Source organism: Lathamus discolor, chromosome 4 (genome assembly GCF_037157495.1).
Source record: "Lathamus discolor isolate bLatDis1 chromosome 4, bLatDis1.hap1, whole genome shotgun sequence".
NCBI lineage: Eukaryota > Metazoa > Chordata > Aves > Psittaciformes > Psittacidae > Lathamus > Lathamus discolor.
Genome location: NC_088887.1, coordinates 18,502,443 through 18,516,118, shown reverse-complemented (window position 1 = coordinate 18,516,118; position 13,676 = coordinate 18,502,443). Strand labels below are relative to the sequence as shown.

At 43.8% G+C, this 13,676-nt stretch overlaps 1 protein-coding gene across 1 annotated transcript; it reads right to left on the bottom strand.

Annotated features, from left to right (window-relative positions):
* Positions 1-881: 881 nt before the first annotated feature.
* Positions 882-13,259, bottom strand: STYXL2 (serine/threonine/tyrosine interacting like 2). The gene is made up of 6 exons (XM_065676455.1): positions 13,193-13,259; positions 12,331-12,463; positions 9,877-9,971; positions 8,796-9,027; positions 7,855-8,072; positions 882-5,704 (listed from the first exon to the last, which is right to left on the bottom strand). The coding sequence occupies exons 2-6, from the start codon at positions 12,441-12,443 to the stop codon at positions 2,859-2,861; spliced, it is 3,504 nt and encodes a 1,167-aa protein (XP_065532527.1). The 5' UTR covers positions 12,444-12,463; positions 13,193-13,259; the 3' UTR covers positions 882-2,858.
* Between the last annotated feature and the right edge of the window lie 417 nt (positions 13,260-13,676).

Sequence of the window (13,676 nt, the reverse complement as noted above, 5' to 3'; positions counted from 1 at the left end):
CTGGTCACCTGAAACAATCTGTGCAGACCTCTCCCCTTTCACCAATTCCCTACCTCCTTCTAAATTCGCATCTTAAAACCTGACTTTGTAGCCTGCCTTCAACCTCTCAGTTTCTGTCTCTCCTGGTTATTGGTCTTATGACTGAATGCTTTAATATTTTCACCATGCAAGGTCTTTATGTCACTATTTCATGTAATTTATACCTGTGAGCTAGAGCCTTTCCCATCTCGCTTTCAAGCACAGGTCATACACAGACTGCATGGAGTCCAAAATGATCCCCACCCCCTTACTGCTTTGGGGGTTTGGCTTTATTAACAATGATATAAGCAATAAGAAAATAAAGCTCAGCTATTTCCAAGGCTTCTCCCTCATGACTGCTCAGCCAGCATCTTAGATGGCCTCTCCCCAGCAAACCATTTTTATCTCCCTTTTACACAAGTGAACTAATAAGCCACCTACCTCAGTGAGTCAGCAGAACCCACTTAACCCTTTCCCAGAAGGGTCAAAACTCACTATCAGGATGGTTTGGCTCAGGCTTGTTACAGAACCATATTCTGCCCCTTGGTCTTCAGTAATTTATTTGTGCAACAGACCTAGATCAGTGTTTAAATCAAAATGCTACCCAAACTGTAGACTGTGCTCTACAGTGCAAAATGAAACCAATTACTGTATCATATAATACTAATCTTTTACAGTGTAAGATGCCCCCTACAGTACTGCAGAAAACAGCAGCCAGGCATAGTAGGAAGACGGAGATTTTTCCAAGGGAACCAGCCTTTGATAAAAAGTAAACTCAGTGTCAGAAGGTATTGCACACTTCCACTTTGATCCATTGAAACTTAAGACCTTGAAGTGAATTAGAAGCCTTATAGAATCTCTGGATGCCTGAAACACAAACAAGACCATGTTTACTTATGTCTTCAAAAATGTAATCTGAGTTTACTCAAAAAAACACAAAAAAACCCAACCCCTCAGCAAAAAAAGAACCCTCACAAGTAAAATACGTTCTTTCTCCTACCCTTGTTATTGTTCAATCACCTGATTTTGAGACTCCATTCACCTGACAATAAGTAGCTATCATTTACCCTCATCCTGGCTATCAGAAAGAGTCATCTTTATCTTCAGAGAAGCAGGGATAATATCTAATCAGTGAGTTATAGTTGAGAGTTTTAGGAAAATTGGCAGCTGCATTTTGTTATCAGTAACCATTATTTAGATAGCATTGCTGATGAGCGTGGTATCATACAGACAAGGACAAAGACCAGGCCCTCACCCTGTGGAGCTTACTGTCTATATTACACAATTAAAACAGAGAATGGTACTAGCATAATAGTAATAGTGGGCTTTAAGCATCGCAGTGGAAGGGAGAAGAGATGCAAGAAAGGCAAAACTTTCTGTGAGAGAGCAATACCACATCATCCCTCCATTGTTGTTTTATACTCAGCTCTGCCAGAGGGTTTTGTTGTTTCAAAATACAGCCTGTACAGAGGAGGGAACAGATAATTCCAGAGTAGAAATCAGGAGAAACTGGCCAAGGTGTTTATGAGAGAGGTGAAGGACGTGGACTGGTGACAGAATTGGGTGTGTCAAAGATGAAGGGTCACACAACCCACACAAGTGATGTTGTGTCAGGCCTGGCAGGTCATGTCACATAAGCTCACAAGGTTCTGCAGGGCATGGAAAGACCTAAGGCTCTTAACTTGATGTACTCAACGTGGAAACTATGCTCCTTCTACCCACTCTGTAAAGTGAGCTCTGTACCTCATGATACAAGCAACATGTTTAATGTAACAAACCAGCTAAACCTACCATCTCCTAAAAATGAGCTTCCAAGTACCACATTTGACAAATGCAACAATTTGTCCTTAGGTGCATGGTGCATTCTGCCAGTGCTTTAGTTCTATGTCATTTTATTATGGGGTCAGTTTGTGTATCATTCTTTTAAGGCAATCATGTTGAAAATTTATACAGGACAATCTGACTATAGACATAAAACCCCAGACTTAGCTGAGCTGCATACATAAATCAAACTGAAGTCAGTACTTCAGAAACCCAGGCTAACCTGACACTAATCCTAGCCCTAACTCCATCTCTTTAACTACATCAGAACATAATTTTTAAACAGCATTTATATTACTGCATTTTTCTTTTGTTGACCCAAAAATAGCAGGAACCAGCCATACTGGAGCAGAGAAGAGTCCATCTAATAGAAAACAATGGTACCACAGGAATACATTCATTACCTCATTGAACTTCCGAAAAAAAAAAAAAAAAGTGGCGTCTTCTTTTTTCTAACATTCAACTTTGCTTCTCCTACTTAGTGAAGCAAAACAGTACATGTATTCCCCTGAACTGTCTCATTTCTGTAGACATCCACGAGATTGGTGCAGAAAATGGAGCCTACCTGGCAGTATCTTCTCAGTGGTATAAAGTAAAACTGATTAAGAGAGAAACATTCTTCAAGTTCCTCGAAAAGGCTGTTGGCTTCTTCCATTTATGATCAAAAAGATCCTAGAAAAAATATGTCCACTCTTTAACAAGACGAGGAAATTGAAATGACCAAAATGGGATGTGATTGGTCTTTTTACTTGAGGTGCTTTTGCTACTGAAACATCATCTGTCTCCTAACGGCTTCTAACATTGTGCTCCTACCTACATTGATCATTTCACACTAGCATCTTCTTTCTGACAAACCACAAACACTTTCAAAACTTGACCCCTTACCTTTATCGCTTTTGATTAAGAATAGAACTATCTGCAGGAAATGCCCTACAACCCACAAAAGATTATCAGAAATATAATGATGAGTGATTCAGAGACTCTGTGGCTCTGCTTGTGTTTCTGTAATCTCATCTTGGTCACTCTTCCCTTCGCCGCCGAAGCTTTGCTGTAGTTTCTTCTAGTCGGCTTCTCCAAGCAGCAATAATGGCATCATCATCCATCTCTTCTTCCTCTTCTTTACGCATGGTTCGCCTGTACTGTGAGAACTGTCTAGATGCAAATCTTTCTTCACTTTGTTCCACTTTTGCCTCCTTCTTTCCATTCTCTTCAGACTTTGAAAAGCTCTGCCTGAACTTTCTCTTAGCTCCAAATTCTGACATGTCTGACCTGGCTTCTTCTTCACATGCCTCCACATGATATCTAACTCGACTCTGTGTAGATGGTTCAGGGGATTCAGAGTCAAAGGATGGTTCAAGTGTTTGTCTGAAAACATGCAGCTCTGGGCAATTTTCTCTGGAACTTGTTGTCTCACTGACCGTTGACCTGGAGAACTTATACATATTCTTGTCCTCTTTTGCAGAAGCAGAGGAAAATCTTGACATGGTTCTCAGTGAATCTCCTTTTGACTCGTAGGAAGAAGAGCTGTCCAGCTCTTCTCTTTGGGATCTGGAGATTCTGTAACTGGATGTTTCAGAATCCATCTCTCTAACTGTGGATGATCTGCTATATTTCTCTCTAGCCTTCTTGCTTTGATCATAAAATGATGATGGTTCTCCTTCTGCTTTCAGGCCGCTGAGCCACTTGGTAATATCAGTCTCTATCTCTGACTTCTGACCTGTGTTTGCAGGTTGACTGAACAGATCAAAGATTCTCTCAGTTCCTTCAAGATGTGCTTGCAAGGGGCGCCTGTGGCTGTTTGTTGCAGTCTCTCTGTCATCTTCTATTTCCTTGTCCTCTCCTTTGGTTGTCTTTTTTTTAAATGAAGTGCTCCGTTTATTGTCTCTGATCACCTTTTCAGTTTGGTAATCTGTCAATTTCTCTCTCATTTCCATTTGCATCTCCTTCTCCTTCCTCCTGATTTTCTTTAAGTCAACCTCATCAGCAAAGAGGCTGTACAGTGGCTTGCTTGTCTGTGTTATCTTCATGTTTGAATCAGTCCCTTCTGTCCTTGCATTTGCTGAGGTATTGCAAGACAGAACAGACTGAGACTCAGCCTTGTGCATGTCCTGCTGGCGAAGCTGAGAGGTAGCAAGAGATGAACTACTTCGAGCACAAAGAGGATAAACTTTGTCACCATCTACATGCCTGCCAAGGTCTCCTGACATTATGGAGGCCATTGCAGATGATGGACGGGACAGCATCATGATCTCATTTTGCTTCTGAGCAATGGTTTCACTGACCACGTTAGCGATCCAGTTCTGAATGCTTGCCATGGATACTGTGTCACCTGGGCTGACTGGGAGGTTGGGAAGGGGTATACTTGGCATCTGAGGCTGCATTGCCCCTGTATTGCTCCTGGTCTGTGATAAAGATGAATGATTCGTCTGCATGCTCAGTGCAGAAGCTGCATCCTCGGCACCGCCTGCAGAAGGTTCTGAGGCCCAGAAAGCTGACAGTGGGATACTCCCACTCATTGTACTGTCTGTCTCCCAACTACACATGGACTGGCTTTCTGCTAAAGTCTTCTTTGTACGTTCAAGGAGCTCTACACGCCTCTGCTTCTTTTTAGCTGATGCAGAATCCTCACTTTTGGCAAATTCCACAAATTCCTCCTTGCTTTCACTGCCCACCTTCTTCTGGAGCTTCATTTTCCAAGCTTGGTAGGCAGTCAGGTTAATATCTGTCAAACTCTTTCCTTCTGTCCCCTCCCCACGTGCCTGGCTGCCATCTTCTGCTGGAGATGGTGCACCAGATGGTGATGGTTCTAAGTCCTTCTTGTGAAAGCCAAACTGAATCCTCTTGATCTTCCACCTTTCCAGAGGAGTCAATTTGTCTTTCTTCTTTTGGCAGAAATTGTAAAAGGAGCTACTGTCTGAAAGCACACTCTCCTCATCCACATCCCTCTCCTCATCCACATCCCTCTCCTCTCCTGTTTCTGGGGGTTGTCTCTCGCCACAGTTTTTATTCTTAGAATGATACCTTCGAGCAGCTTCCTTCTCAATCTTCAGAAGCCTCTGGTTCCACATGTCCCAGGTGCTCTCTGAAGACACAGAGCCTGTGCGTCTCCTCCTCATCCTGCTTAAGCTACTGGCTTCCAGCTGTTGTCTTAGGGTTCGGATCTCGAAACTGCTCACACTCTCATTGTGGAATTCACCTGGTGGGTAAGGTCTTCCTCCCATGCAGGCATCTCCATACTCCTCTTTAGGTGGACCCTCAATTTGATATTTCTCATTTCTGCACTGCCAGTCATGGATCCTCTGTTCCACATCCTCTTCAGATTGTTCCCCTTCCTGATCCAGAAGCTTTGGTGATGTTCTTCTACCATGGTTAACTCCTGGTTCCTTTGTAGGCAGGCCTTGTTTCTTCTTCCATTCCTCATAAAAATGTTCCTCTTCCTCCTCACTGATGAGGGTGGAGTGTTTGGAAACCCAGCTAGTTTTTTCCACTGATGAAGAGCTCATCAAACTACCCAGCAGGCTGGTGGTGTCCTCTTCTTCTACTGTGATTGAGTGGGCTTTGGCTCCCATGATGCTTTCTGGGTCCACAGCTCCAGACGGCTGGGAAGAAGTCCCTGCATTGACAACAGGACTTTGGCTAGGAGTGACTTCTTCACTTCCAGTATGCTCCAGCTCTCGCTCCTCCAACAACTGCTCATTGAGATCCCTTAGCTGTTTCAGAAAGCCATCGTTGGGGTAAATGGCACGCTTCTTTCTCAGAGTCATCAGAGCCTCCAGAACAGTCATGTGGTGGTAAATCATCAGGTAAGCAGCCACCAGCACAGCTGAGCGACTGATCCCCATTTCACTGTTGACAAGGATTTTGCCTACAGATATTGAATAGAGAAGCAATTAGCTATTTCCAATAACATAGAGAAGTTGCCCTGATATATATCACAAAAGGATTCTCTGAATAGTGTTAAAAATTATGTGCTATATGTTTCAGTAACTGAAAGCAGTACTAAATATTTGTTAGCTTTATCTTAATAAAATCTAGATATGTACGAATAAAAAGCACATTAGTTTTAAAAGTTGTGGGCAGACACATTTTAAAACAAATAATATTTGTATTTTCACCTACACACTTCACTTCCCCAAATAATCAGAAAGCTGTTAATACATATTAGAAAGGCAAGTGACACACTATTCTTGACTTGCTGGCTGATATGGGGTCAGATGTTTAAGCCTTCCATGCTTCAGTTTCCCCATACATAAAAAAGGAGATACCAGCATTAGCCTCCAAGAAGGTACTAGGAGGATACTCATATAACTTAATTTTTTTTTACAGCACATTATAGGACTGAAATACAATTTAATATTATTTTTATTATATTTTTTCCAGAATCCACATCTGCTGTTTTGCAAGGTACATTCAAAGATTTGCATATAGACTGGCTGGAGGCCAGAGTCATAGTGTATCTCAGCACAGGAGAACCAAGCAACTAGCAGAAGAGAACAGATCTTGACTCTGACAAACTGGTTGATACAGCTGCTTCAAACTACTAGTAACCACTGTTCTGCAGACAGTGACTGCAAGGGATAGAGCCAAAGCTGAGGATATGCTTTATTTCACAGCATTTACACAAGAACCACCTCTTTCAGAAAACTAAGCTTTGGCACAGAATTATTTTTTAAAGTTACTTTTATAGCAAATTACAGCTAAAGAAAAGCTTGTAAATATGAAGAGAGGGTAAATGAGGATTTGCTATCTTGCAAATAACTGAAATTACTGTTTCTACATGTATGATAAAATCCAGTTTAATTAAACTGTTTGCACTGGAACTTAATGAAGCCAGCTTAAACACCACTTTTCTGCCTGCTGCTATGTTGATGCAAGTATTTACCTAGTGAATCTATTTCTACAATCCCAAAATGTCTTTTACACTTATCTTAGTATCAAGAGTCTCAGTTGCCTTCCGAGTGTTTTAAACAGCCAGTGAAGTCTATCTAAATGCTCACCAAAAGGCGGAGACCTCATTCCTCTGCTTTCTTTCAAAGCTTCTCTGTCTCCTTTCCTGTGTCAGCTCAGGTACTCACTGGCCCCTTAAATGAGGCAGTTCAGCAGACCAAGGGAAACCCATCTCTTCCCTGCTTGCTAGTTTAGTAAGTTGAAGGGTCAATGAATACCAGCAGCAGTAAGCACCTGTACTATGCCAAGTGTAGCAATGGGAGTTATGAGGAACATTGATGCTCCTCCATATGCCTCCTCATGGTGCTTGGTGAGCTATTAAAATTGGCTCAACTTTTCTTGTGTACTAACAAAACTTCTCACTTTTCTTCCTGTCACTTCTACTAGGAGGTAATCTGTTGTGTCTTTACAAAAATTACATGCAGTGAATATATATATGAAGAGTATCAGTGATATCACTGATTATGGTGTTCATTTTCATATTGAATTCCATAAATATATTTCTAACTGTCCACTGAAACTGCAAAAAAATTGATCAGTATGTACTGGAGGTCCACAGAATAACAACTGCCATGAAAGAGGAGTCCAGCAAATTATACAGTAGCCTGGGTGTACACCCAGGTGTTCAACCCAGCTGTTTGGATTGTTCTAGTAAATCAGCCTGTTCTTTTGCATCCTGGCAAAAGTGAAACTCGCAGTGTACAATATATATCAATATATAGTATTACATAATATTGATATCTTAAATATATATATTGGAGCAGGGCTTCACCACTTTGCAATAGATACTTTTAAAGCAGCTGAGGGAGGTGCCTTACAGCCAGTTTGAGTCTGAAGACATTGGGCTTGCAGCAAGAACAGTCAGGCTGCCTCCTCTCACTAGTTTTCCCCCTCCTGTTTGGATTGGGGCATGGCAGAAACAGGCAAGAAATGTTCACTGTAAATGGATACAGAGAATGAAGTATCTGCCTTCTACCCAACTACAAATGTAGCATCAGCTGTTCATTGTAATAACGCTTCCACCCATTAATTCCCAAGCACTATGGAACCACTGCAATCTCCTCTTACCCCTGTAAGTCAGCAGTGCTTCATCAAGGAACTCTGCAGCTGGGCGGAAGTGTTTGGAGATATCTATGTCTGGAAAATCATCCACTTCGATGCCCAGGTACTGGATATTCAGACCGTTGTAGAAAGCTGGGCCTGTGTATACACCTGTACCATGAGCTGCATTCAAGACATGTGTAATCCCCAGTCTCTTCAAACGGCTTTTGTTCACTGCAACACTTCTTCAGAAAGGAAAAAAAGATGTTAGATATCAGTGCTCCTATTTCAGGTAGGAGAGAAAGTGTCTGTTACAGGTCTACAGAGCTCCCTGTCTGTACATACACTGTATCTAACATGTGGCTCCACTCAGACCTTAATGTCCTTTGAGAGTTCTACAGGTATTTCGTTTCAATATTCACTGGGAAAAGAAAATGAGAAACCTGCACTCACCACTAGAGCTGCATGTGCAGTTTCCAGTCCAGCTTGATTTTAAACTCATCCTGCCATCCTAAATTCAGGCTGATTACTTATTTCTCAATTTTTATCACTCCATAATTGTTGCTTTACCCTATATTCACTAATTCTATCTGGTCACTTGCACAGGTATCTCAGACAGCTGAGCCACAGTACAGAAGACCTAACCATTTCCACTCAATATTTGATATGACGTTTCTTTTTTAACTCTTTTACATAATAAAGACATAATCAGAACAGTGTAATTTGTGCCCATTTGCCTTTTCCTCTCCAAAATTGTTGAAGCATCAAAACAGGGAAGTTGCTGACTCTAATCCAGAAGTACTTACTTTTCAGCACAGAGATCTTTGTGAGTATATTCTGAAAACCACTTTGGAGCTCTCTGGGGATGAAAGGTATTAGATGCATGTAATACATGTTACGCCTTCAATGGTTCAATCTAACCCTTCACTGGAATCTCATGCATCTTGATGACAAAAGCTGACACTCACTTTTCTGCTATGAAGACATTAGGCCAGACTTCATCCACAGCATCCCTGGGGGTCTCCAGCCGGTCCTTCACAAGTGCCCTCTGCAAATCCATCACACATGGTGTGTTAAACAAGCTGGTGTCATCAATCTTTTCCTTAACTCGGTTGTACAGATCTTCCACCATCAGCTGCCGTGCAGACTCTAACATCCTGGGAGACGCTGAGTCTACATTGGCATCTTTTGTCTTCAGTTCTGGAATAAACTGACATTGTAACTAAAAGCATGTAAAACCCATGCAAACATGTGACCTATCATTCTTTGTTCTTTCTTTGTCAATTCTTTGTGGATTGCTTTTTTTTCCCAGTAACATCACACCATCCTGTCTGCAGTGTCTGCATTATGTGCTCATCTAGAAGCCTTAAGGTAGTAATGGGAAGAGCATATTGCACTGTCGTCTCAGTACACAGACCCACACTAGCCAAAGGCCTGGGAATTGAGGGCTCACTCATTCTAGCTCCAGAAGAATGCAGTCTACAGCTTCCTGAGGAGGGGAAGTGGAGAAGGAGGTGCTGAGCTCTTCTACCTGCTATCCAGTGATAAGACATGTAGGAATGGTTCAAAGCTGTGCCAGGGGAGGTTCAGACTGGACATTAGGGAGCATTTCTTTACAGTGGTCGAACATTGGAACAGGCTTCCTAAAGAGGTGATCAATGGCCCATCCCCATCAGTGTTTAACAGGCCTTTGGACAATGCCCTTAGTAATATGCTTGAGCTTTTGGTCACCCTAAAATGGTCAGGCAGCTGGACTAGATGATCACTGTAGGTCCCTCCCAACTGAAATATTCTATTCTGTTCTATTCCATTTGTTACAGAGCAACTAGCAAACTGTATTCATCGCTGTGAAAGATGATTCTGCCACAGATTCAGTTCACTTCAAAGGAAGTCACCAAAGCTTTCTGTAAATTGTCATTTCTTTGTGGTTTCCATCTCTGTCTCAGGTGGGGCTTTTTTATCATTTAAGACCTCTGTTTGACAAAGGCAGAACAAGTGCAACTCAAGTTTCTACTACTTACATATTTCTTTTACTCTGTCTCCTCTTACCTTCATTGATTATCTGTTTGGCAGCCACAGCAGATGACAGATGGATTGGCTCCATGAAGATGCTCTCTGTATCAGCATCCGACATCACTGAATACCTGCCAACCAACCAAACTGCCTATTAGGCAAATGCCCTCCACTGGGATCCCATCTCCTGACTTCAGCCCTTTTCACCCATTCCAGAACAGAGCAGAAGGAACTGGTAGAAGGAAGCCCCAGCTTTTCTACCAACCCTCAACCCCTGCTCTCCAGTGTGGCACTACAGTCTTCAAATATGCTGTGGTATCCACTGTTTGCAGGATGCAGACAGGTCCCATGTGGAAAAGCTGCAGTGGGCTGGGAGTGGAAGAGAATAGACTGGTGGAGGAGTTTTTGGGTAGAGAAGATCAGTGTCTGCTTTGGGAGTGGGACAGGGAAGGATCACAAGGAATAGTCTCACAAGTAGCTCTCACTTAAGACAGACATAAACATTGTCCTAACTAGAATTTATTGAACAATTCAAAACAGATTATGCTAGAATACTCTTATTTTTTTTTCCTGTCAGTTAATTACTGGGAAGCATCCTTTGAGTTATCGCAAGCTGCAATACAAGTATTAAGATTGAAGCCTGGGAATCTCTCCCTCAGTACTCATTGAACACTTTGTAGCATGAATCTATGGACAGTCTTTCCACTCACACAGCATTGTCTAACTGCAGCTTAGTAAACAAATATGAAGCCCACAAACACCTTTGACAGCAGTTCTCTGACACAGTGTGATTTATATATGTTTTTGTTAAGCTAAAAAGGGCCACAAAACCAAATGTATTTCCAACTGGGTCCACCTGTACAGTCCAAGCAAATGTTTCCTTATTTAGACTACCTTAACAAAATGTTTTACAGAGCTTTTTCCCTGATGCACACCCTCTAGGTTTCCTTCCAAATAGCACAGATCATCAGGACAAGTTTGTAGCCACCACAGAAGCTAGTTGGCAATGCAGGCTTTCAGTACTTGCAACACACTGTGTGGTTTTGTTTAATTAAAGCAAGAGAGGGAGGAGGATTAACGTGCAGTCAGGGTGCAGGAAGTGTCTGGAGAGCTCAATTGCCTTCATTCTCCAGAATCAGAATGGAGGGCACAGGCATGGAAAACCACTTAATGGGCTCATCTAGGTCATTTAGTTGGGTTCCAACACTTGTCAGCTGTGACTGAAAGTAATCCTTTTCCAGCCCTTCAAAGGAGTTCTTGAGATGAGCAAAGGGAGTCTCAGTCTCATTTACAGGAGCTGACACAAATTTGCAGCTATTCCCTGCCTTCAATTCCTTTTCCTGGAAAGGTTGCCTCCAAGCTTAATAAAAAGATAGCAGTTGGTAATAATCTGCCACTACAGCCTCAACAGATTTTACCTGTAGCTTCCTCAAGCATCCATGAAACACACTGGTGCATAACTGCTCAAGCCTGGATGCAAGTGCCTCATTCTGGTTGGGAAGGACCTTACCATTTTCATCATTGCTCTTGACATTGACAGAAGACAAAAAGGAGAAAAAAAAAGAAGCGAAGGAAAAGGAAGGGAAGGCAAGGGAAGGCAAAGGAATACACAGGAGAGATGCTTCTGTTCACTTTGAGTGACCGATGAGCAGTAGGAGAGTGATTTACCAAGTTCAATACATGATTTTACTGTATGTGAGTTCAGTGAACAATTTTAAACCACATTTAGTTAAATTAAATAAGCATTCTGTCTTCATTTTTCTGCAGTGCAGGTAATGGGAAACATTTCATAACCTCCTACTTGTTGAGGGCCACTGGGATGGGTTCTTTTCAGTCCCCACTCCCTGCCTTCAGCTTAAAGCAGAAGTGTACAGAAAGCCCTGCAGAGCATTTTGCTTTAGGATAAAGAGTACAAATGGATGTAATTTTTCCCTATTTTAGGAGAAAACACACCTAATCATGCTTGTTTTGCTTGAGGTAACCCAATTTTTGCTTGCACTGTGACAGCCTTCTGTTTAGTCCCTGAAGCCTGTAGCTAAGGATGATTCTGAAGCATCCCAAATCCAAAGACCCTCAGTCTTTTAGGGGCTGGGAAAGGCTAATATCAACATAAAAAAAATCCACAGGTCCTTAAAATAGAAAGACAGAGCTGAATTTGGGAAGAGAAATTCCAGCATGGGGGTGGATGTAAGAGGATGAGACACGGAAGAACAACAATACCACCCCGTAGTAATGCTTTCTGCAATTTACCCACCCTCTGTGCGCATACACTTTTAGCAGAATGGATGAAGTAGTGCAGGAGTCCTGTCTCTGAATTCCCTCTCCCTGCTGGCATGCTAACCCACACCCCAGAAAAAGGGAAGCTCTGGGATCCATGCTTTATCCTAGTGTGGGTGCAGAGAAGAGGTGGTAGAAGAGGCGTGAAGGCAAGCTGATCTATTACTGTGCTACCAGGAGGCCATGGCAGTGCCTGTGGCAAAGCATACTCACCGGCTGGGTGAGGGGCTGCGGAGGTAGTGGGCCTGCACGGCTTTCACGTCTGGTCCCTCATCCTCCTCACTGGGCACCACTTGCTCGCTGTCTGAATCTCTGCTGCTGGCCATGGCAGCTGTGAAAGGATCTGCTGCAAGGGGAGCATGGCAGTAGGGAGCGCATTAGAGAGGAGGCCAATCTGGGTGGCTGTGGCGGGGGGGGTATGGCAGAAGGGGCTCCCACATCTTGCTTCTACAACCCTGTGAGGGGCCCTTGCCACAGGGCAGCCACACTGGCCTCTCTGCCAGGGTGCCTGCCATTCCTGAAGCCTTGTGCAGCTCCCTGGCTGCTGCCCAGCGAGCACCCATGTCCTTGCCTGTGAGTAAGTGTGCAGGAAGGCCAGGAAGGAAGGGGTGGCAGAGAAGAAACTCTATCCCCTCCCTGGCTGGCTCAGCCGTGCATGGTGGCTGGAAGGAGCTGTACACAGCCAGAGCTGGACTGGAAGGAGCATCAGGGGCAAGAAACATGAGACCTCACCTCCCCAAAATGAAACACTCCTGAAAACTCAAGGCCAAAGGTACTTGAAACCTTGAGACTTTGTCCTTGTAATCCTTTGTGTGCAATCTGCTGTGCCTGCCCTGGGCATGGGAGACCAAGGGGTCCACAGCTCGGTTAGGAGCTTGAAAACCCAGCAGCCAATGTTCCCTGAGTCTGAGCAGGGAACTACTGTCCTGCTGTGCCATGATTGCTGCTGGCGGCTCCAAAGGGCTGAGCAGCCGGCCTCAGGAGGGAGAACCGCAGCCATGTGCCACCAGTGGGTGAGGAGCAGCTGCTGGTCATGGGGCAGTGTGAGGAGGGGGAGCAAAGAAAGGGCACTTACCCCTGTGCCGGGGGTCCCTGCTGGAGGTACGGAGATGAAGTCCAGTGAAGAGGGCAGGAAACCTGGCAGGGGACAGTACTGGGGGGAGAGAAATCAGCCCTCCACTCTCGCTCTTTCTGTGGCTTCTTCATCAAGGGGCAGGACAAGTGTCAGCACCAAACCTTTATCAGCTTTCTAAATATAGTGCTATCCTAACACTGGCTGCTGGATTGCACAGGGAAAGAATTCAGTGCCTCATAGATGGCAGCTGGTCAAGCACTTAACTCCCTCCCTGCTGTGGGCTGGATCCTCTGACTTTTCCCAGTTGCAGGAGGAGAGCAGAGAAGAGCCCAGAGCCAGTGAGGCTGAACCTCTGCCTGCAGGGAGCATCCAGGCAAGCAGGATCCCACCACGCGCAAAGTGAAAAGCTGGTATGACCTCTGATGTCCTTGGGAAACACATTGAAGAATGAGTCATTCCAGGCTTACCAGAAGCAGACTACCTG